The 25,543-nt window shown below is 41.1% G+C and overlaps 1 protein-coding gene across 1 annotated transcript in view; it reads left to right on the top strand.

Annotated features, from left to right (window-relative positions):
• Positions 1-399: 399 nt before the first annotated feature.
• The window catches only part of pitpnm2 (phosphatidylinositol transfer protein, membrane-associated 2), a 62,409-nt gene continuing 37,265 nt past the window's right edge, over positions 400-25,543 (top strand). The window contains exons 1-3 of the mRNA XM_085414496.1: positions 400-622; positions 10,959-10,996; positions 21,585-21,802. Coding sequence (XP_085270622.1) covers positions 21,725-21,802 — 78 coding nt within the window. The 5' untranslated portion in view covers positions 400-622; positions 10,959-10,996; positions 21,585-21,724. The remainder of the gene's footprint in view (positions 623-10,958; positions 10,997-21,584; positions 21,803-25,543) is intronic.

Genomic DNA, 25,543 nt, shown 5'->3' with positions numbered 1-25,543 from the left:
GAAGTGTGGGGACCAAGAAATATGTTGCTTTCCACCTGTGGCACACTTTGTATTTTATCATTTTGTAAAAGTCAAATATAAAATGATGTTCTAATACTGTCTGGATGAGAATACAGGGCTTCATATAAATACCCATATTTTCAAAACTGTGGTGTCCTGGTCCCCTTGTTCTTGGTCGATCTCGTGCCACTCCACTTAAGAAATCCTGTAAACGCCCCTGCTTACTTGAACACTCTTTCAGCAGTAATTTCGCAGCTGGCACAGGTGACCCACTAGAGGACGCCTTTCTCCTCTGTTGCTCTGCAGAAAAATGTCCTGTTCTGTTATTACTATTTACCCGGCATGTTATCAGCAGCCACCGGCAGCACACTGCGCTGCAGCGGAAAGCCCGAACAGGACGGCCGGGTAGTCCGCTGTGGCGTTGACAGCAGCTTTGACAGGCGGAAACACACCGGGAATGAGCGCTGTTTGTGGGGGGAAATCAGCAGAACGAACACCGCTAACACTTCACTGTACAATATATGAAAGATAACGCTGTAAGCCGGCGTGTCTCCTCTGAAAATCCTCTGAAAAGTCCGGAGATGTGCGCGATATGTTGTCTGCAGACAGACCGTGACTGCAGGTGAGCCGCCGATCGCCCTGATGCCGCAGTTGTTGACCGATTGTACGGTGTCACTGCTAATTAACGCTCCTATCTCTCGTTAATTCCATGGAGGAATGGAGGCGATGCAACGTTTAATTAATTCCCGCATTATTTGTGGCAGCATTGATTTGGGCTGCAGAGGTCAGGTGGTGTCCGTCATAAGCAGTGCAAAACAGCTAAGCAGCATAGTCTACATATATCATGACTGTGGTGTGAGGGGAATAATGTTAGTCTGTCTACTGTGGCAACTTGCATGACATAAGGGACACCTGTGGAGACACGTAAAACGTTGTAAGAGCTGCCCCATGGCTGCTGTTGTGTTGTGGGTTGATCTCCTTCCGTCTGCAGTCATTTCGTGCGTCTTTGTGACTATCCTTTTTCTCGATTGCATCTCTTTTTGGTCATTTTGTGTAGGTGCTTTGCATATCATCGTTGTTTAGTGCGTTGTTGTGGTCATTTCCCTCTGTTTTTCTCTGTCTTCTTGTCGTTGTTTTGCAGGTTTTTGTCTCCTTATCTTCTTCTCTTATTAAATCCGTGATTGATTTGATGGTTTTGTGTTTTTTGGGCTTTGTTTTATGCGTTCTTGTAGGTGTTTAATCTCTGCAACAGTTTGTCGTTTCTTTGCACACGCTTTACTTCTCATAGCTTTTACCTCTTTGTATTTGTTTTTGGTCTGTGTGTATATATATATAATATATATATATATTATCTCTGTGTGTATGTTGTGTCTCTTTTTGCCTCCATGAGGCTTTTTGGAAGCTCTGATTTCTTTGCAGTGTTTTCCTTAGTTATTGTATCTCTACGTGTCTCTTTAACATCTTTTGTTACCTACTTTAATTGCTTTCTGTGTATTTCTCGCTGTTGCATAATTGGGCATTTTTGTCTATTTTCTTGCTAATCAGTGAATTATGATATATCTCTCTTTGGCTGTCCCTCTCTCACTCACATATACACCTTTACATTACACCTGTGAAAATGGAGAAAAATGGATAGATTAATGGAGGCCAGAGAATGTTTTTTTGTCCATGGCAGCAGCTTAATGGTTCGAAACGTTTTTGGATTTCCAAAAAAGTTTCAAACTATTATGCTGCTGCCATGGACAAAAAAACCACAAACAAATAACCCATCTGCTTGTTATCACTCCTATCAGCAGATCCAGTGCCAGATGCATACTGGTTATGGATGTGCTCGTCCTATTTCCTCCCATTTTAGGTTCATTTTGAATGATTTGAGTGTGTTTGTTAGTGTGTGTGTGGCAGGGAGTGAAAGAAGATGGAGCCTCACAGGATTTGATTATCTAGCCAAAATGATTAGGTTTGCTTTAATGAATGCTGTTAGGAAGTAGCCACTGCAGAAAGAATGAGTCATATTATTGATTGCCACTTGCTCCTTCTCCTCCTCCCTCTCTCTCCCTGTGTTGTCGTCCATCTATTCACTCTTCCTTCTCTTTTTCTTTATGTCATCTCTAGATATTCACATTATCACTTCCTTTTTTTCTTGTCATTTTCTCCTCCTCTGTTTTAATTTTTCATTTCTTTTAAAGGATATGCCACATTCCCTCCCTGTCCGATGTCTACAAAGATTTAATGTGAAGTGTCATGTAGCCAGAGTGACAGTTGCATACCAGTAAGGAGGGAAGAGAGTGGCTGGGGAGTCTTGGAAGAAGGGGGAGGCTGGATGGGGGTCTTGTCACGAGATGCCACGTCATCACAGTGTGTGAAATCTATTTTTAGCAGCGTAAACAGAGGGATTCCAGCCCACTGATCATGGCTTTGCAGTCAGGGCTTTGAGGTGGGAGACTGCCAGAGCGTGAGATGCTGGATGTGAATGAACAACACCTGTATTAAGCCCTTTTTGTCTGCCTCCACCGTCACTCCCCTCCCCTCCCATCACCTCGGCCTGTCATAATGAACACTGCACACTGCACTGTTTTGCTTTACATGCATTCACATGCAACATCCTTTATGTTTTTGACTGAAAAATCTGTCTCAGTTTTTTTTCAGCACTGCAATCACACAGTGATGAATCTACCATCACTTGCTTCCATTTTTGTGCACACACACTCAAGCCCAGGGATTATACGAGCACACAGTTGCCAATATCCCTGGCTGTTTTGTAACTAACTATGTTGTCTGGCATGGATTTATCAGTTTCTTTGCCTTGCAGAACCATAAAAGCACAAACATAAAGGAACAATCCAAATGCATTTGATTTTTATTACCAGGAACACAGTAAAGTGTTTTGCCAAACAGCAATAGAGACAAGCTGAGGGACAGAAACCAATGAATAAATTGGACATAAAATAATATAGAACCAGTTGCTACTTTATTAACAAATAAACATGTACCATTACAGAAGCCATTTTAGTTTTGATTTTAGTTTTTTTAGTTTACTAAAGTCATGCTGGTGAAATGTGAGGACTTTTACTCAGAACTATTTCTGTATCCTGGTGTTAGTATTTCCACTGACATAAAAAAACCCCCCTATTATTACACAGCTGACACAAACACACATATAGGAAATATTCAAAGTAGCCTGACATTGTTAGGGTTTACAGTGAATTGATGGTTCCCTGAACACATCTGAGACCAAGTTGGCGGGCTAGAGAGGGGGGATTGTTCTGGGAATTGAAAGCACTCAGACTAATTAACAGTCCCCCAGCTTTGTTCAGATCTAGTGAGGCGTTATGTCCTCGTTAAATATTCACACAGGTTCAGGGGTACGAATGAGACACAGAAAAATCAATAGATTTTCGATACACTCTGCTACTTAGTTAAGAGTAGTCTCTGTGAATCAGTTTTCTCAAAGCATACAATGAACATTCTGTTTTTCATTTGGCATAAATAAGGATTGCAAGACAGAATGTGTACAGGGTGGCTGTAGCTCAGGTGGTAGAGCAGGCCATCTACTGATCGGAAGGTTGGTTGTTTAATTCCTGGCTCCCCCAGTCTGCATGCCTTGGGCAAAATGCTAACCCCCCACTTGCTCTCCAATGCACTGACTGGGTGTGTATTTGTATGGATGAGTGTGGCGTATTGTGTAGAGTGCTTTGAGTACTCCAGGAGAGTAGAAAAGCGCTATATAAGAATCAGTCCATTTACAAATTACAGCTGTTTTGTTATATAGATTGAAATGTATTTTTTACTGTTCTGTCTTATTTTCCTTTGGCCTTTTATCTCCTTAAATCCTCCTGTTGTAATAAATGCCTGTTACTACTTGGATGAGGTTGTTAGACCAACTAAACACCAAGAAAAATAATTCCCTATCCAAGGTGCCTTGGTGCCTTTAGGGTGATCCTGTGGGTTCCATGATTGTGGATACAAAAGAAGGCTTTTACCACCTGGTTGGACTAGATGAAAAGTTGGAAGTAACATCTGGAGCTGAACAAAAGCAAATGCACAACTGGCAAGAACTGCAGTTCCTCTAGCAGCCACTAGAGGCTGACTCGAAAAGGGAGTTGATTGCCATAGACTCCCATTACACAAATGTCCAACTTTACAGTATTAAAACACATGTTTACAGTCTGGTACAAATGCTTTATGGGTAGTTTACTCCTTCATAAAAACTCAGAGTGGGGTGAATTTGCTTTAAAACATAGTTAGGGCATTTATTGCTGACTGTAAATAGTCCCAAAGTCTGCTAGAGCAACTGTGCATCACTGAATTGGACACCTTTACTGTAAATGGTTTTGCATTCTGGAGCTGTGTAATGGATTATATGACTAACATTAAGGCTTGCTTGTGGTAGAAGTTTGTGCTTCAGTTTTGGTGATTGATTATTTTATTGGTCTGTTACCTAGCCCTAATCTGCTGATATGTCTGTCTCTGAGTTGCATCTGTACAGCCTATCCATGCAGTTTCCCAACCAAGCTTGCTAGCACAGCAATTTTTTATCCATATGTAGACACTTCTGGTTTGAAAAACAAAAAACAACTTGATGGTGGCTAAAAGACAAATGTTGAGTCTGGTCCTGGTGGCTACGTCCATGTTTTATACAATGAATGCATAAATGTCTGGAGAAAATTTCAAGTTGGGAGTATGACATCGTCCAAAATGTGTTGGTATGCTGAAACATTAACAGACTGCCTGATGGAGAGGCAGGATTCATCAATCCAGAGAGCTAATTTGAAGCCCACATGAAGTCTGGAGGTCTGTAGCGGCTGACTGCAGGAAATTGGTGGCCCCTGCGCACTATGTGCTTCAGTGTCTGCCGACTTCAATTTGTTATTATACCTCTAGCAGACTGTGGAATATGTAGGAGTGAGGAAATTTCATGACTGGACTTCCTATCACAATATCCACGCTGGAATTTACTTCCATGATTAATGAAATAGTCATAGCTCATGGAAGTGATTGGAACACCTGAATACAATGATTTGGATTGGCAATATAGTGTAGGTGTGATCTCTGTCCTACCTGCTACTGCTGCTCCGTGTCACCCCAACTTCAACATATTAGTCAGCCTCTAAAGCTTGGAGGTGGGTCAAATGCTAATGGCCCTGTACCGAGGTATACCATCCTCTTCCCTTAATCTGTAGGCTTTCAAATCTTAACAGCAACCTTGCACTTCTATTTTCTTTTCTTTTTTAGTGATGTCTGTGATCACCCGGCTACCCCCTCCAGAGCCTTTCACTCTCTATCTGCAAGTAAGCCGCAAATCAACTTCTCACTAGTTACTGCTCTCCCTACACTCTCCCACTGTCCTGATGCACATCCGGGAGGGGATAAATGGAAGACTGCATTCAACGCAGCACACCTAAGTCATTTCGAATATCTGGTTATGTTGTCTCACTAATGCCCCCTGTGGTTTTTCAGACACTAGTTAATGATGTATTGAGGGACACCCCTCCTGGAAAATTGGTTATATTTCAAGGTAGAAAAATGTGAGTTCCACTTTCCTTCAGTAACCTTTTCTGGTTATATTCTGGCAGGAGACGGGTGAAGACCGACCCAGCAAAGATTCAAGCAGTGAATGAATGGCCCACTTTCGCTAACTTATACCGTCACTTCATTCGGAATTACAGCTAGGTAGCTGCACCACTCACTCACTCACTCACTCACTCACTCACCATTTCTGGTCTCCTGAAGTTGAAGCAGCCTTCATTGAATTGAAACAAGGGCCACAAGCCAAGCTACAGCATTCTTCTCACGTCGCCTCACTCTAGCCAAGCGAAATTATGATGTGGGCAACTGAGAGCTGTTTGCAGTAAAATTAGCCATTGAGGAATGGTGTCACCTATTAGAAGCAGCCGAACAGCCATTTACCATTTGGACTGATCACAAGAACCTAACTTAACTAAGAACCGCCAAGAGGCTCAATGACAGCCCAGCCCATTAGCTTTTTTTTTTTTATTGCATTTTCTCTATTTCTCTACTTCCTATTGCCCAGGCTCCAGAAATGTCAAGCCTGATGCCTTGTCCCGCCAGTTTGCCACCAACAATGACCCACCCGAGACTGCCACCATCCTCCCTGCCACCTTCATGGTGGCTTCATCTCCTGGGACGTCAATCCACCAGGCTCTTCAGGATGAGCCTGACCCAGGTACCAGTCTACCTAATCACTGCTATGTCCCCATTCCAGCCCTTTCAGCAGTCATCCATTGGGTTCACACCACCAAGTAAGTAGGTGTAAGTAGGACTATTTCATTAATCAAGTGTCACCACTTTTGATGGGGAACAGAAAGAGATGTTAAAGACTATGTGGCCGCCTGCTCCATCTATGCATGAAGCAAGAACGGCACTCAAGATTCGATTCAATTCTGTCACCGGCCTGCCTTCTTCCAGGAAGTCCGTAATTCTTTCAATATTTAATAGGTTTTTCAAGTCAGCCCATTTTATTGCTCTGGACAAACTCCCTTCTGCCTCTGAAACTACCAGGCTCCTGGTTGGTCATATTTTGAGTCTCCACAGTATCCTTACAAAAATTCTCCCAGACAGGAGTCCTCAATTCACTTCACAGGTCTGGTAGACCTTCTGCACCGTTCTTGGAGCCAAGGTCAGCCTCAGCTCTGGATATCGCCCACAATCCAACAGCCAGACTGAGATGCTCATCCAGGAATTTGAATTTGCCCTCCACTGTGTCACCACACTAAACCCGGTAACCTGCTCTTTGCATCTTCCTTGGGTAGAGTATGCACATAATTCACTTACCTCATCTACAACTGGTCTCTCAACTTTTGAAGCCTCTCTAGGTTATCATCCACCCCTGTTCCTTCAGAATGAGGTTGATCTCGCTGTTACTTCTGTTCAACACCACTTGCAACTCGGGAGGTGCTACTAAAGGCCGTTGTTTGAAAGCACCATTACGTGGATCGACTAAGAAGACCTGCGCCTAATTTTACTCCAGGAACATTCCCCTCAGGCAATTTTCCAACAAGCTCGCCCCATGCTATTTTGGACCCTATGAAATTGAGTCTGTCATCAGTCCTATGGCAGTTAAACTTAAACTCCCTTCATCCATACGCATAGATCCTATGTTCTACTTTTCCCAAGTCAAGCCGGTGCGCTCCAGTCCTCTGTCATCTGTTCTTCACCAATTTGTCAGCTACCTCATGGTGGTAACCAGGCCTCATTCCATGTTTATGCTATGTGCTTAACTTGATCGCTTTGTGCCTTCAGTAACCTCGTCAAGCCACTGCGTAACTCCTCGGAAGTTAAACAACTCAAATGCCTGCCAGGAGGCTGCCCGTCATCTTCTCAGGAATATAGGAAAAGCAAGGTCCTAACCACACTCTCCCTCTGTTACTGTGCATCCACGTCCGAGATTCCCCACCACGTACTCACGTCTTGTCATTGCTTATCTCTGTGTTTATAATAAAGCTTTTGAAAACCTTAACGCTGTTCTGTTTGTGCCTGCATTTGGTCCACTCCCACGTACTGGCCTCTGGGACTCCTTGACACCTAGTCTCTTTTTATTACATCTGAAATGTAATGCTGATTTGTAGACTTGCTTTAACTTTCTATCTTTATATTAGTAGTTTTGTACTAACTGTGTGCATTGTATGTGCTCTGATTTCCATGCTGCGTGAATTTCTCCTTTAAGCATTTCTTTCAAGTGCTTCTGTAGTATTTTATTCATACTGTTGTGTCGTGTTAATCACTAATGTAACACTTGAAGATTTGTGCTTATGTGAGCACAAAAATAAGCAGAAGTTATATTTATAGAATAACTAGAAACAAGGGGAAAACCAAACTGCACACTACCTCATACTGCTACTTTGCTCCATTTCATTTGGAAATACCACCGTTTTTTAATCTATTGTATTTATTGCAGTCTTTTTAACTCTAAATAAATTCCACGCAGAGAATAATAATGACATGAAAAACCAATAACATTATTTTCATTCAGTGGTGTAACTTGATGCATGCTCAATAATCCAGGTAAGTAAATCCCAAAAGGTTGATTCTGTTCATTTGGACATAGTGTTTTCAGTGGGAGAAACGTTTGTTCACTCATCCAAGTGACTTCTTCAGTCTCTGGAGACTGAAGCCTCAGAAATTGCAAGTTAACATCATCTCAGATTGCAGCCCAGATAAATGCCAAACAGACTTCCAGTAGCAGTCACATCAACTGTTCCGAGGAGACAACGCAAATGAGTCTTTATGATCTAATAGCTGCTAAGACACCATTACTAAGCAAAAGCAACAAATAGAAGAGATTTGTTTGGGCCAAGAAACACAAAGACTGGACATTAAACCAGTGGAAAGCTGTGTTTGGCCTGATGAGTCCAAATTTGAGAGCTTTGGTTCCACCTGCTGTGTCTTTGTGCAACATAGACAAGGTGAACGTATGGTCTCTACATGCATGGTTCCCACTGTGAAGTATTGAGGAGGAGGTGTGATGGTGCGGGGGTGCTTTGCTGGTGACAATGATGAAAAAATTGAAGGCACACTGATTCAGCATGGCTACCACAGCATCCTGGTTTGCATTTAGTTGACCCTCATTTATTTTTCAACATGACAATGACCTCCAAACACACCTCCAGGCTGAGTAAGGGCTATTTGACCAAGAATGAGAGTGATGGAGTGCTGCGTCAGATGGCATGGTAAATGGGCTGGTTTTTATATGGCGCTTTTCTACTCTCCTGGAGTACTCAAAGCGCTCTATACAACACACTGCATTCACCCCATACACACAAGCACTATTATCTATACGGTGAGCGCTTTTCTAACTATCATTCATACTCCGATGGATGCATTGGAGAGCAAGTCGGGGTTTGTATCTTGCCCAAGGATATTTGGCATGGAAACTGGGGGAGCCAGGGATTGAACCACCAACCTTCCGATCAGCAGCTCTACCTCCTGAGCTACAGCCACTATGGCCTAGCATCCATAGTCACATGACCTAAACCCAGCTGGTTTGGGATGAGATGGACCGGAGTGAAGGCAAAAAGGCCAACAAGTGCTGAGCATCTCTGGGAACTGAAAGGCTGCTTAAAACAATTTCAGGTGACTACCTCATGAAGCTCATGGAGAGAATGCCAAGAGAGTACAGTAATAAAAGCAAAGGATGGCTATTTTGAAGAATGTAAAATACAAAGCATGTTTTGAATTATTTCACGCATAATTCACATGTGTTCATTCATAGTTTTGATGCCTTCAGTGAGAATCTACAATGTAAATCGTCATGAAAATAAAGAAAAACCATTAAATGAGAAGGTGTTTCCAAACCTTTGACTGGTAGTGTATGTCAATAATGTACTGTAGGGCAGTGGTGTCAAACATCTAAAACCTGCAGGACACCGGCCCTCGAGGCCTGGAGTTCAACACCCCTGCTGTAGGGTCAATCCATGAAAAATCACTCTGTGATTTTGAACACAGTGGGCTGAAATTTGTTGGTTTGGTCACCTTTTTTGTCAGCATTTTTTGAACCTTGGTAACTTCTTAACCATAAGTGAGAGCCACATTTAACATTCAGGACTAAAGAAAAATGTATGCAATTTTACATCAACTCCAAGTGTCAATATCTAACGATAAAGATTTAGATTTTAGGTAACCAATTAAAAGAAACTACTTTCTAAACCCTGGTTATGGCCCTGCTTCTGTTGTCCACTGTTGGCAACTCTGTGTGAACTCGAGTTTTCTGTTCTTAGCTGATGGGATTGGCACAGGCGTGGCCTTCTGCTGTAGCTCATCTGCTTCAAGATTTACTATGTTGTAGGTTCAGAGATGCTCTTTTGCATACCCCGTTTATAACAACTGGTTATTTCAGTTACTTTATAGTCATTCTCCTCTGACCTGTAGCATCACTATTGTATTTTCACTCAGAAAACTGTTGCTAACTGGTCATTTTGTCTTTTTCAGATCGTTCTCTGTATACTCTAGTGATGATTAGATATTTGTGGTAACAAGCAGTTGAACATGGGTTCCTAACAAAGTAGCTGATGAGTGTATATGTCTCTGTATGTATCCAAAAGGATGTTAACAGTTCAGCTGTTTGTCAGCTGGTTAAATGACACTTTTTATGAGATCTTTCATTTCATGAAGTCGCTACAGTTGAACATGGGGCCGCATCTAAAGTTATTTTTTTATATTCAGTCTGTGGCAGTGATTAATATTCTGCCCAAAGGAAAAAATTTAGCAGTTTTCAACTTGTGTTTGTTTTGTTTGTAGCTGCAGCTCTGTGCCATTGTTTAAGTGCACTAAACAGCATTGCAAAGACTGACACGAACTAAGCAGAGGCTCAGATGAGTGCTGAGAACACTGATTAGCTCCCCTCCCTCCTCAGGCGGTGATGCATTGCCGTCATTTACGAACGCGCAGGAAAGCAGAACAATTTGAGAAATGCCACAACTAACTCCAGCTACAGCAGCGCCATCACTTTGATCCCTGGACCCGCATCACCTCCATTTCCCCCATGCCCCCACCTCCTCCCTCTCCTCTGACACCCTCATCTAAAAATAGCTTCTCCTCTTTCATCAACCCAACCATCACGTCAGGGCTGCATTCACTCTCATTTGCTGCCCATGCCTTGTTTTTTTTTCTCTGCTGTGATATTTTGACAGTGTCAGATGACCACATTAGCTATGGATGAATACATTTGGCGTCAAGGAAAATAAACCTCCAACTAATTGCAGACACCCAAATCACTTTTTAAATAATGTAATATGCAATGCTTTTGCAACTAAGCATTACTCAATACTTTCAATGCTCTGAAACTGGATTGAGGAAGGAAATGGTTTAAAAACAGTCACTTCTCCTCCGTAATGTGATATTTTTGACAGCACTCTCTTTCTTGTGCAATGCTTCTGCATTGTAGGCTCCTTGAAACACACACCTGCTCTCTGAGGTTTATTTCAGCTGTTTCTTATTCACAGGAAGAAGGGTTGAAGCCTCCACTGGGGATGAACTGCAGGTCAGTGACACCATCTTCTATCCGTAGTAGTTCTGCAAACCAAACCATCAACTGATGGAGGAAGAGTGATAAAATATCATTTTTGTTAAGTAAAAGGAAGAACAGAACACCAGCCCTACTTACCGTAACCATTCAGAAAAGTCAAAGTACTCATTCTGCACTATAATGTCCTTTGCATTATGTGTTGTTATTAATGCTGACTCGTCATGTGTAAGCAGCATTATTTTAGTGTTTCCAAGTCCTTTTGTTTTCACTCTTATGATTGGAACCGTAAACAATCTGTGACGCCCTGAGTCTCTCTATGAAACTGATTAACATATTGACAGTAATAAAGTGATCAACAAACACTGCCTCGACTGGTAGGGGGGTGAGGGGAAGCACGCTGTAGAAGTAATTTGCACTAATAAATAGCTTTTAGCTTTAATTTTGTTTTTAAATTTTTAAAAAGGAAAAACAAATGGACACCTCAGGTAGCGGGTTCTTTGAATGGCTACTTGAGGTCACTCCAGTGTATCAATCCTCATAGATTCTCTAGATTCTCATGTTAAAATCAATTTTTCACCTTCATGATGGCTGTACAGTATAGGGAATTTCTGCACACTTACTCCATCCATCCATTGTCTTCCACTTATCCTTTTCAGGATTGTGAGGGGGCTGGAGCCTATCCCAGCTACCAGAATACAGAGAGACAGAGATATATGCTAACTTATATTTTTAAATTGTATTAAGGCTTAAAGTTATGGAATATTAAGGGTGTGGCCACTTTGAGAGACGGAGAACTGCCTACTAGGTGGGGTCTGTCACATTACCAGCAGCTTCAAGTCACTGAACTACACTACTGAAAACCTATGGATGAGAGGGTGTGCACATTTTGGCAGGCTGTTTCTAGCACTAAGAAAAAATGGATAAAATGTAATGTAAATATAAATAAATAAGTGCCTCACAATTGTAATTATGTAATGCTTTAAAGGATATAGTGTTGAAAATGACTCAGCCGAGATAAATGTGAAATATAAATGCAAACAGTCTACTGGTAATGCAGCCATACACATGCTCAAGTGACGTCCACATAAATGCCGTTAGTTGCATCACAGCAACTGACAGTGAGTAGCCACACAGACCTTTTTTGATGAGTGCAGGATGGGTAGCAGGAGTATCTGGTGAGGAAAGATGTGCTTGACAACATCACAAATTAACAGTCACAATGACAGCAGATGTTCATGTTGGGTTGTGCGTGTGTAAGTGGTGTTTGCGTAGTAGGGGTTGTTTCTGTTAGCGTCTGCTCTGCTGATGCTCGGATAAAGAGTGTGTGTGCAGCGGGCGGAGCACCCATCAACAAGTCATTTCATTCTGAGGATGTGGATCCCTGCAGCTCACAGATAAAATGCGAGGCTGAGAGCAGTGAACCTGCTGCTGGTGTGACTGTACAAGCCTCGAAGCTTGTTTTCAGTTGCCACTGACTGTAAATTAATTTAGGGGTTGGCTTGGCTTTTGAGATCTCCTGTAGTGAAATGTCTCAGGTTGTCTTTCTTCTCCTTCCTCTTGTAAGTTATAGTCTTTGAAATGTCCTTTAAGCCCAAGCAGCAGCTACGTAGTCCCCTATAGATCACTACGAGCTGCAGGTGGAGTATTTTAAACGGAAACCCTCTGAGAAAAGTCATAGATAAATTGGTGTTAACTTGAAGCTCAATGGGAAAAGTGCAAAATAGTTCATAAAATGGAACATTAGTGGATGGAAATGTTTATTCAGGCTGGCCAAAAGCTAAACTCAGCCATGGTCTCTGCAGATCAACTTACTCAATGCCAGCTTAGGCAACATCCTGTTGCAAGTAGGGTTACCACACTGTTTAAGCTTCTTTAACCTGCACATGGTTGCTAGAGCGGCAGAGCCATTGCGTGGTGGTGGTGGGGGAATTAATAAAAAAAAGAAAGAAAGAAGAAGCTTAGACACTGCTAGCATAATGGACAGGTTTTCTACGGGGCTCCCACACAAATGCAAAGCTGAGGATGAGGCATTGCCAAATACTAGAAAATATGGTGAAGCATATCTTCCCTTTGGCTTCACCTGCACAACTGCCACGGTAGGTCTCCCCGACAGAATTGGTTTTCCCTGCGTCGGAAGCACACGCTGGGCTCTCCAAATCACAGACAAACAGTATCCCACATTCTTGATTTTTAGTTGACTAAATACTCCTGACATTTTAGAGATGTTAGCTCTTTATACAGTAAAGTTACTGTGGGATACAAATAATCCTGCCACAATTTGTTCCCCCTGTCCAAATCACAGACAAACAGTATCCCACAGTTGTTTATGTTTTTGAACCCATTTTGCACAGAGAGGCATTTTTTTTGAAAAATGCAATGTTGAATATTATTACACAGGAAAAAAAATAACTACACGTAAAATAATTACACCGTGACGCCTCTGCATTTCTAAATGGAGGGACAGTAACTGCGTGTGTAAATGTAAGCATAAAACCTGAAGATAGTCAGATTAACAGTAACAGTATTTTGTCTCTATCCGCGATTGTAGAAATTCATCTCATGTAAACAGTAATGTGGCGCAGAGTGTGAAAAAAGGCACATACCTTTGACCTTGCATGACGAACTCCGTATTCCTAAACTAACCTCAACGCCAGCTGCTCCTTTGGTGCTGCTTAAGTTTGAATTTAATGTCATGTAGATTTTCTACTGATGCCTGCACTGTCTGGACTCTCGCAGCTGCTCTACAGCTGAGCCATATGCCAAATAAGGTGACTATTGACTAAAGTCAATGTTAACCAAGGTCATTCAGGACGTTTATTCAGTTCAGCTTTGTAGCAAATGAACAAATCTTAAATATACCAATCAGGAATAACATTATGACCACCTGTGTTGTGGTCCCCCTTATTGCTGCCAAAACAGCCCTGACCCATCGAGGCATGGATTCCTCTAGACCTCTGATAGTTTGCTGTGGTATCTGGCACCATGATGTCACCAGTAGATCCTTTAAGCCTTGTAAGATGTGAGGTGGGGCCTACATGGATCCGACTTGTTTGTCCAGCACATCCCACAGATGTTTGATTGGACTAACATCTTTGAAATTTAGGCTGAGTCAACACCTCAAACTTGTTGTTATGCTCCTCAAACCATTCCTGAACCACCTTTGCTTTGTTGCAGGGGGCATTATACTACTGAAAGAGGCTACATGACCCATGGTTCACCACTGTTCCTTCCTTGAGCCATTTTTGATAGATACTGTTGATTGCGTGGCCCATGACCCCAATACAGGAAGTCTGTCTCTCGACAATACTAACCACTGCAGAGCCAAAACACCCAAAAATGCTCCAGTTTTGGGGATGCTTTGACCTGCGCTCCCAATCTAAATTTAGCCCATGTCAAACTTACTCAAATCATTATGCTTGCCAATTTTCCCGGCTTCACTGTGTAGTCTGCTTTACTAAAACAAATTCTGCAAAAACTAAACATCCAAAATTGCACCAGGCTCATTAAAAGGAAAAATGGCCCTAATAAGAGAGCTGTCAGTTAAAACAATCGAAAGGATTATAAAGCTTTCTCAAGAAGAAAATCTGACACAGTTCACACAAAAGATGTTGATTTTTTCCACTCAGCTCTGTCTAAAATTTGGAGGAAGTACAAAAAAATGGAAAGGTTATAAAAGGAAAGCATATATGGGTAGATGGAAGACAGAAAACTCAAAGGACAGAATAAGAAATTCAAAGCAGTATACAGGAGTCACTGTTTGTGACAGAACTGTAAGAAATAAAGGGTATGTATAAATTAAAATATACCTTCTATGCACATCAAATTTTGTGTGCATAGAAGGTATATGATGATGATGATTTTTGAATATCTCAGAAGGCTATTTGCAGTGTGGAATTACCTGTATAAATTGTATCATTTTGCTCAACCAAAAGGAAATACCTGTGTTCACAGCACTCAGTTGACTCATTCTGAAGCTGTTCAAAATGCACCTCAGAGGCTGAAGCACAAGCAAAGCACCTCACCAAAGGCAGGACAGTCACGATGCCCTGCAAACAAAGGCATAATCATCAGCGCAACCAATCTGCTGCTCAGAGCTCCCATTAAAACGTGATGCACACACATTTTCTTCACACATTGACTCCTTATCACCTCTGATGTTGTCTTTAAAAGAGATCCCATCATCAAGGATTTGTCGGAATGTGTCAAATGCACAAAAAGAAAAAGAAAAAGGGATTTGCAAAGCCATTCCTATAAAGCTTTATAAAAATGACTGAAAAATGACACTGTCGTTGAAATTATATATTAGAAAATGTGGTTATTTTTGAAGCAACATCTTTTTCCCCTGTTTTTCCCGTTATATATATCCATCCATCCATTCGCTTCCGCTTATCCTTTTCAGGGTCGCGGGGGGCACTGGAGCCTATCCCAGCTGTCATAGGGCGAGAGGCGGGGTACACCCTGGACAGCTCGCCAGTCTGTCGCAGGGCCAACACACAGGGACAGACAACCATTCGCACTCACATTCAAACTTAGTGGCAATTTGGATTATCCAATTAACCTATCCCCTCAAGTTGCATGTCTTTGGACGGTGGGAGGAAGCCGGAGTACCCGGAGTGAACCCACGCAAACACGGGGAGAACATGCAAACTCCACACAGAAAGACCCCGGCCTGATGATGGAATTGAACTCAGGACCTTCTTGCTGTGCGGCAACAGTGCTAACCACCGTGCCCTGTTATATATATTTTATATAAAACATTTGGTTTTCTCTGGTATTAGAAATAGATTAAGAAAACAATCAGCCAATAAGTTGGTATTGAGAATAATACATAAGCAATTAAAAGATGGCGTCTTGGTTGCTATTGGTGAATGCAACTTCAGTCTATGGCAATTTGTTGCGAATGAAAAATTAGACTAAAGTTGCACTGATCTTGTTTCTGAGTTTGTCAAGTCATTTTTAAGTCATTTTTTAAAATACAAATGGAAAATTGCGCTGGTTTTTCCTCTGCTAAAATGGGACTGTTTCACTACAAACTCATCTTTGTTTGTTGTTATGTGATTGATGGCTGAAAAAAAGTTGCTACAATAAGTTATCTGTAAATTGATCAGAAAATTAATTGCATCTTTTTAGCAAATAGATTAATCATGAAAATATTTTTCAAAGCAAAAATGGTTTGCCTCACTTCAAGAAGCCTGAGCTATATTGTGTGGCGTTTGCATGTTCTTCTGGTGTCTGTGTGGGTTCTCTCCAGGTACTCGGCTTCCTGCCACAGTCCAAAGACATGCAGTTAGTGGGGTTAGGTTAATTGGTGATTCTAAATTGCCCATAGGTGGAAATGATTGCCTGTCTCTCTGTGTTAGCCCTATGACAGATACTTCCCCTATTGAGGCTGAGATAGGGTCCATCCCCCTGCGACCCTGAATTGGATAATTCAAAGAAAATAGATGGATGATTTATTTCCATCTTCTGTACTGTGAGCATTTATTGCTTTAATCTGCTTCATATCTGGAAAAAAATCAAAATTCTATTTATTGAAATTTTTCACAATTATTTTCATAATTTGTTTGTGAAAACTAGCTTTCTGCTTGTTCTCCTTTTTTATCCAATAAAATTAATCAATTAATGTAATAGACAAAACGTGCTGAGTTAGTCTTTTATAGATTGCTAAATTCCATTGTAAAGTATGTATTTTAATTGGGAGTTAAATAAATTTGACATTCACAGTCCTCCATACTTTCCACCACGGGCTTTGCTGTGATACACAACCAAGTAATGTAACACTGAAAGTGAATTGTAATCCCCCGCTTTACTGAAAATAAATTCCTATATATCTCCACTTAGTAAGCTTATTCTGGCTCAGTATTACACAACGATTCTGACTGAAAAGGCAATCAATCTAGTGGGCTGCACTGCCGACTTGCTGCATCACAACAAACTCCACCAATCAGGCCACAGCCTCATGCGTCTCCGTGGTAACAAAGCTTCCTCAGTCCCAAAGAGGTGGAGACGGCAGAAAAGGGAGCGCAGAAGAGAAATAGAGGTGGATGGGAGGAGAAAGGAGATAGAGGAGAGACAGAGAATCGATATCTTCTCTGATTTCACTGTGAGAATTTAGAAAGTGAAGCTCCTTACCAGAGCGGGGGTGAACCGGTGAAGATAAGCTGACCAAAGACGGAAGAGGAAGGGAAGCGAGGGTGCGTGCGCTGGGATTCTCTTTAGGATTGGAATCTGCAATGGACCCTAAGCCTGTATTTAGTGGATCAGTTGGGTAGCTTTGAGGTAAACACCCAAATGATTTATTTGATTATACATGATTATTTGCTTGTATACATGAAATACTGCCAAATGGAGCATTCGTTTGTTTTCTCCTCCAAACTGCACTGTTATGAACGTAAATGACATGATGGTAACATAAATGCTGCCTGCTGGACTGTGGTTCACTGTGGTCAAGGCTGACTGGAATGAGGATCTGCAGGTGGGAAACTAAGGCTGTGAATAAGTAATGGATTCATGTTTGATGTGTGGGCTTTAGCAGTATTCAGTTTTCTTTATCAAATACCACTTTAAAAAAGAAAGAAAAAGAAAAACCTTATTTTTTTAACGTTTCTATAATCAAACACTGTAACTCTGTGGATGTGGGGAAAATGCTAGTTACAGGTTGTAGCCAAATATCTGAAAGAAAATTACCTCATCTTGCAAATTGTGTGAACCAACTTGCATGTTGATTATTTAGCTTGAAAGAATCAAAATATAAACCTTTAGATCTGGTGAAACATCATGTCATTAACGTCCTGTGGCTGCAAGCTGGGTGGTGATGATGTGCTGCACGCTGAGTTTTTCATGCCTGAGTTATGATAACAAATCATCATACGAGACTCTGCTCTGTACAGAGTAACGCAAATATCGTTTGCTAATTTCCTACTGGATCATTAGACAGTACATGCCTGTCTATGAAATCCACATCTGCAGCTAGTGTGGAAGGAAAACTGAATTACGCAACAAGCGCACACAGTACAGTACTTGACTCTTGGGGTATCTCATGAAACCAGGGGGGAAACAGACTTGCTGTTGATTTGTCTGTGTGTATGTGGCAGATGTTGTGCCCCAGCATATGTGTTCTCATGTGAAGACTGTTGTGGTGTGTTTTACATCAGTGTGTGCTATGATTACTGAATGTAGAGCACAATCCCATCGGGGGATCTTGTCAGTGCAGCACGACTCCTCTAAGTGCCAAAGAATCAAATCAAATGTATCCTGATGCATCCGACTGTGATGTGTAAGAAACAGATGATGCACTGGCCTCCTGCTCTTAGATGTTGTGTATGTGATTGTGACAGAAACACATTATTCATATCATGGTCGTAGGGTTTGTTTGAGGATCTGTGAGGGAACACGTTAAGTAGGGGATCAGGGAATCCCCCTGAAGTAAGCTGAGAGCATTGGACACATAGCTTAGATTTCCATTATTTTGAGTCAGAAATCGTATTTTTTGTAGAAAAAGATTAAGCAAAAGGTAACAGTTTGCCATACTGTTCTTTTATATCTTTATTAGGAGAACAAATGCATTGGAGTGGATGTGTCATGTGGATTCCCCCTATGGGTCACCTACATTGGCCATGTACTTTGCACAGACTCAGGGGACTTGGCAGAGGAACAGGAATTTAAAAAACTTCAATATGAGATGTGCAGACAAGTAAGGTGCAGAAAATAAACTAACTGAAAGCTTAAAAAGAGCTCCACAAGAGGATTTTATTTTAAATTAATCAATCCATTTTTCTTAACCACTTCAATTCAGGGAGGCTGGTTGTGAGAGGTGGCAGGTGGGGTACACCATGGAAGGGCCAGTCCATCTCAGGTCTAACACTGAGAGAAAATTTAGAATGAGCAGTTAATGTTTTTGGACTGTAGGAGGAAGTCAGAGTAACCAATTATTTGTGGGTCTATTATTCATGGTTTTTTTTGTTAGAAAAAAATCGCATAATAACAAAGCCTGTAATAAAAGTATGAAAACACTGACAGGAGAATTATCTCCTGAACCTGGATCTGCTCTTGGCTCTACAGAGCTGTTTGGCTCCAGCTTCACTGCTTCTGTTGGCTGTTTGGCAGCAGGTTTAAGACAACTATAAAAAACGAACAAACAAACAAAAGCTGCAAAAAGCAGACACACACAAAGACCAGCTGGTGACCATCATGCACCATTTAGTAGCTACAGAGCCAGAGATTTCCCCTCAGGTGTTTGTGAGGCCAAAAAAAAAAAAAAAAAAAAAGTTGAATTCTGGACTTGATGACAATGCACCTTTCACAAACTAAATATTCTCAGCTGAATGAAGCAGTGCTCATTAAGGTGGGTTTTAAACAGCTTCTTTGAATTGTAGGCATCTTGGTTTTGAATCGAATGTGCAAAAGTCTGTTAGATATGGAGCCTAAAATATGAACGATCAAAAGAACAGAACCAGGATCAGGAAGCTAGTTTAAGAGTTGAGAGCTTAAGAGACTAGAGAAATGGTGCATATGCAACATAATGCTTATGTTGTTGGTGCCTGTTTGATAAAATGTCTATCTTTGATCAGTTTATTAATAAATATACAGTTAGTCTCATGTATGCTACATTTGTCCAGGGCATCTTCCATGAGGAGCCCAACATGACCCTGAACATTGTCAGTATCTTTAGCATCAATCTAGACTTGCTGGCGGATCATCTCATAACCCACTCACTGGGATGGAATGGTCCTCAGTGACGGGGACCTTCCACATGGACACACAAATGAAGTGGAAGTGGGTAGAGAGAGGGTGTCAAGTTTGAAAAAACCTAATATGGTCATGTTCTGTTAATTTCTATTGACCCTAGTGCTCAAACAAACTGGTTGGAGAATCAGTCGAAGTTGTTTGTCAAACTCATCAACATGTGCTGTAAGTAGCCTTGTAATCTTTTTGCTTTTTAGCACAAGTGTTTGATTAGCTTGTGCCATGGCGAGATGTGTGTCTGTCCATCCTTATGTCCATCACCAATTTGAAAGAAACACAATTTTTCATAGATTATTCATTAGTCTGGTTCTTCAACCTAACTGTGCTCAGGTCCAAGGTCGCATTTGCCATTTTACGAGGAATAACCTGTAAGTTGTGGCAGATCGTGTCCCATACGTTCTGGTTTTATCTGCAGTTGTCCCAGAGATGAGCTGTCACAACCTTTGTCATTCAGGTTGAAACACCAGCATCTATTGTTGGACTGTGGGTCGAAGGGGCTAATGGTGGGTGTGCCTTTTTCCAGACAGTAGCTTGAGCTCCAATTTGGTGCACAGGAACAAGCTGCTGTTTCTATTTGACCAGAGCTGCTTCAGCTGTAAATTTAGTACAGTTTAGCTGTAGACTTTCTCAGCCTCCCATCACATAGGACTTTGATAGATGGCTGCTGGCAGCTAGTCATCCTCTCAGAGGTGCAGATGAGACATTTCTTTTTCTCTGCATAGGCAGGCACAGGCTCTGACCAGCTGTAATTTTCTGCTTTGAGCTCAATTGGAAAGCTTCTGAATCTACCCAGGAAACGTCCTAGCTGCTGCATGGAGTCAACACTCTGTTTGAGTTTTTTTTAATGGAGCACATGAGTCAAAACACTTGGTTCCACCTTCCACAGAGCTGTCAGACTCATAGAGATCAGATGAGCTGCCTTTTTAAAAGTCTAAAGTTACTTTTGCAATTAAAATTCCCTCATTTGAATGGTAATTTAACTGCAGAAAACTGGTTATTTAAAAATGTATTTTAATATGCAAGCCAACAGATCAATTCGGTTTTATTTATAGTGTAGCACCAGTCAATAGTATCAACAATAGTCACCTCAAGAAGCTTTGTATTGTTGGGGTAAAGGTAAAGGTGCTACAATCAGAGAGAGAACCCCAGCAAAAGCACTTGGCGACAGAATAGAGATCACAGGCTCAGCGAGGAGCAGTCATCCAGCATGTCAGTCTCTCTAAGGTACACATGGGAAAAATACAACCCATAGCCTGGGCCCATCTCGGTTTAGCTAACACACATGTAAAAGAGAAACAAAAAGAATGCGGCCTTTTGCTCACTTCATCTAAATCAGCATCAGTAGAACTCTGGAATTAAAATGTTGGCCAAACCTGCTCTATGGGGACAAGTGAACCAGATAATGCCAGGAAACTTTTATGGAATGCATTATTTTAAATGAACAGCTTATATGTTTCCCCCCCAATGTAATAATGTAAATAAAATGTCTAATAACTTTAAGTAGTACAACCTTTCAATCTGAAATGCACTATAAGTAGAAGTATAATACCTGAGCACTGTGGCTCTCTGATACTTGAATACATGCGCTTTCTATCACTAGACAAGAAGAGTAATTTAAAAGGCAGCACTGAACACAACTTGGTTGCATCTTTGGTCTGTAGTCAGAGTTGGGATTTAGGTTGCTGGGGGATTTCAGCGCGTTTCCTGGGTCAGTGGATTACCTTGTATGTGTTGGCTTGCGTATGTAGAAGGAGGGGGGGGGGGGGGGGGGTGTTAATCCTTGAGACAAACATGCAAACTCTTCCTGTGTTTTGTCTGTAACTCTGGAAGCTGAAAGGACATTTTTCCTCTGTTTCAGGTGTGAATAATGAGTCCCGTTCTTCCTGCTTGAACATGCAGCTTGGGTAGCAAAGCCGACTGACAGGAGCATCTACCTTCACGCGCTGCTTCCTCTTTGGACACACACACTAACTGTGTCGGCTCAACTCAAGCACAGCCATGCTGATCAAGGAGTATCGGATCCCCATGCCTATGAGTGTGGAGGAGTACCGCATTGCTCAGCTCTACATGATCCAGGTGAGTAGTTTTCCTCACACAGCCTTACAAACATTACACATGTATTTAGGTTCATTTCACCTGGTTTCACTTAGATGTGGCGCTGCTACGGCTGGACACTATTAAAAACTAAGCATTTATATTAAAAGACGCATGTGTCATGCAATTACATGTTTATACACAGTCCCACGTTTTCAGAGATTCAATTAAAAGTGGAAAAATTAGCATCGTTTTAAATATAAGGTAAGTCAGTGAACCAAATGTAAATACAAGTGAAACACTACTCTACTTTACCTGCTTAAACGGCCCTCACCTGGCTGTGACACTCTTGTTTATCAATTCAGATGCTATTACCTCTGAAAATAGTGCACTGTGTTGTAATTCCTAATCAATTAAACCACATTTCTGGTTGTTTGGTCTAGAATCCATTGTGGTTGGTCCAAGGCAAAATAAAAAAAATGTGTATTTGTCCAAACACTTACAGGTATGGACTGAACTGTGAACAGTAAAAATAAATTAGACACACTACAAGTAATTTGAATACTTTTTTATTTTCTAATTATTATATGTTATTTTGTTATAGAATTTGGAGATAAAAGCTGCAGACAAGGTGTGTGTAAAATAAATAATGGCATCATTTTGGCTTCAGAATTTGTATTAAACTGTTTTAAAAATCAGAAATTGCAACTCATATAACTTGTATGCTCCCGTCTAGATGTCTTTTTCCTTTGCTGTAAAATCAAAACTTTAAATGAGAAGTTGCATTATGTGATTTTTAAAATTCATTTATTTTTAAATAATTTATATACTCAAATATTTGTGGAGCACATTCTCTAATTTTTCTGTCTTCAAAGGAAATAATAAGTATACCTGAGAGGAATTAAATTAAAAAAAATTATAGTACAGGGCGTAGAGTAATTTTCTTGACCTGGGGCACTAAACCAGGTAGAAGTTCAGGTTTTTTATGTCATGGTGGCAGAGGTCAGCTGTGTGGGTCTGTACCAGGACAAGAGCACTAAGGGAACATGAGTAAATGGTCACAGGGGCAGTGGAGTTCTGCAGAGCAGATGGTGCTCCATATGCCTGTGGCTTGTGTTTATCTTGGTAATTGTGTGAAAATACAAATGCAGATAGTTACAAGGGCATAAAAATGATCTCTCTGTGAGTTTTGTTTAGTAAACATAAGCAGGGAAATATTCATAACCACCATCTAGCCCTCATTGTGGTGTCTCATTGCTCTGTGTATTGTGTTCTAACAAAATGTTATTCAATATTCAATATGCTTGCAGAAAAAAAACAGAGTCTGGTACTAAAGTCCAAGACCACCAGAGGTCAGGTGACGGGGGAAGAAAATCTATAAATCCAGAATTTTGTGGTTGTCAGGTGCTTCTTGAACGCTTTGTGGTGTGTGGCCTGGCAGCAAAATTGCAGAATCATCAAAATCTTTTGTCCCCGCAGTTAGTTGTAACTGTGGATACACTACAAGTGTGCATGCATCCAACAGATATACTAGAAACTAGTATAATAAGAACAGCTGTTCATCTGCAGTGTCCAGAGCTGACCATGTGCGAGTATTCTTCCCTTCTGGGAATCAGTTCAGAGACCACTGAGACTATTAGACAGCCTTCTTCTCCAGCCCTCACCTGTGCTGACTGGAGTCAAAATGTCTATCTGAAACGTAACTGGATTTTTGTCTCTCAGTGTACAAAGCCTGATGAATTGCTCTCTGTATGATGTGAAGCCTAGCCATGTTGTGACACACAGAAAGGCTTTTTTGCTCATAATAACTTTTTCACTCTTGTGAAATTCCTTTATTTCTTTTTATTTCTTTTTTGGCCAACGTCACTGCAGAGAGTAGTCAGGAAAGTGGGAAGATATGTAAAACATGGTCTGGAGTCGAATCAAACCCAGCTTTTTAGAATATGGGTCACCTGCTCAACCAAAGGAGCTATAGCACCACCATGTTCCTTTATTGCTTCAGCTGTGTTCATGAGATACAGCCATTTTTCTTAGAGGTGAACAATGGCTGCGGATTAATTTAGCTTAACAAGGGTTGATAAGACAAATTGTAAGTGAATTTTACAAGTTACGACTTGTATTCCTAAATGTTTTATTAAATTAAAGGTTTAGTTGGGATCCTCATACCTTCAGATTATTTCCATTTATACATGAAAGTGTTGCAGCTGTTTGATGTGGTCTCAGATATGCTGGACCTCATGGCATAAAAGCAGGTAGTGCCTGTTTGATATTTATGTTTTCCCCCAAACCCTCTAAATGTATTGCCACTGGCACATTAAGTAAGACACACACACACACACACACACACACACACACACACACACACACACACACACACACACACACACACACACACACACACACACACACACACACACACACACACTTGTGCTGGACGTTGCCTCTTGCTCACTTTCACAGCTGGGCACTAGTTGCCATGGTAACCAGTGACATCAGCTGCAGCAAGGCAGCAGCTGCCATCATTTTGTTTTTGAGAAAAACAGCAAGTGAAAGGACAGCTGTGATTTAGTGAAATGTTGAGATATTGTTGGAAATTAAGTTACAACAGACAATTAAACAGGTAAGACCAAAAAATAAAAAAATAAATTTTAACTCCTCGAGTTACCTTCCAAAAGGTAAAAAGCATTAAAATATCAGTTCAATCCCATCATCATGCATACTACAGGACTATTATCTAACATTCTTAAAAAAAATCACGTTAAGCTTCTCAAATGTGGAAATTATTAGATCAATTTATACAAGGTTGTAAATTTTTTCCTGACTATCTTCTGCTCATAAATACTTAAAAAAAAACTTATCCAAAATACACCAAGACAACAGGCGGGTTAGCAGCTCATCTTAGAAGACATTAAGCTGTGTATTTGTTCTGAAGACTCAGTTTTAGGAGACCTTTGATGATGTGATTGGAATCTACTGCAGTGTCTCTCCCAGGGAAATGGGAATTACGGCCTCTAAAGCTCCTATTCCCACTGGGATCATATCTGTTCTGTGATACGTTTTCACTTGTGCGTCTAAGTGTGGAGGACTGCAGCTGCAGAATATAGAAAATACATATGTAGCAGTTTTTGAATATCGAATGATTGTCTGGGTTTGTGTCAGTGCCAGTGTCAGTTTCTCTAGAAGCCATCTCACATATCATCCCTCACTTTTGTTAATTAGAGGTCATTAAAAACTATCTACAGGAAATTATCAACCCCTGGGCTTTGTCCTCTGGGGACCATGATCTGTCCACAGGAGATTATTACAGTTTTTTCTACTTGTTGGTGGATTTTCCATTGCATTTTTGTTTTACTTCAGCAGCAAGCTGACAGTAACCTTTTGTTTGTGGCCAGTGTCAGATTGACGCACTGGATTTGAAAAATGACCAAGGTAGGAGATGTGTGAAGCCTTTGAGCAGCCACTCATAATGTTTGATGCATGAGGTTCTACTAAGGCACCAAGAGCTGAGGGGAGGAGTTAGCTACCCCTGGTTTATGCTAACCTTGTGTTGTCACATAAATTATTCAGGGACACTTCAGCCTGGCAGACTCACGACCCTCAGCAAAGCTGGGTTATTACAATTCACAGAGGGAGTCGTCCGAGTGTCTGCATAAGCTAGCAGCAGTTCTCAAACTGGACATACAGATAAAGTCAAGGTCAAATTTATTTATATAACACAAATGTATTTATATAGTGCATTTAGAATAACAAAGTTCAACAAAGTGTTTTAAATGAAAATATATA

Source organism: Rhamphochromis longiceps, linkage group LG7 (genome assembly GCF_057381845.1).
Source record: "Rhamphochromis longiceps isolate RC_006_pf linkage group LG7, R_longiceps_female_GT1.1, whole genome shotgun sequence".
Lineage (NCBI taxonomy): Eukaryota > Metazoa > Chordata > Actinopteri > Cichliformes > Cichlidae > Rhamphochromis > Rhamphochromis longiceps.
This window is presented reverse-complemented; position numbering and strand designations above follow the sequence as displayed.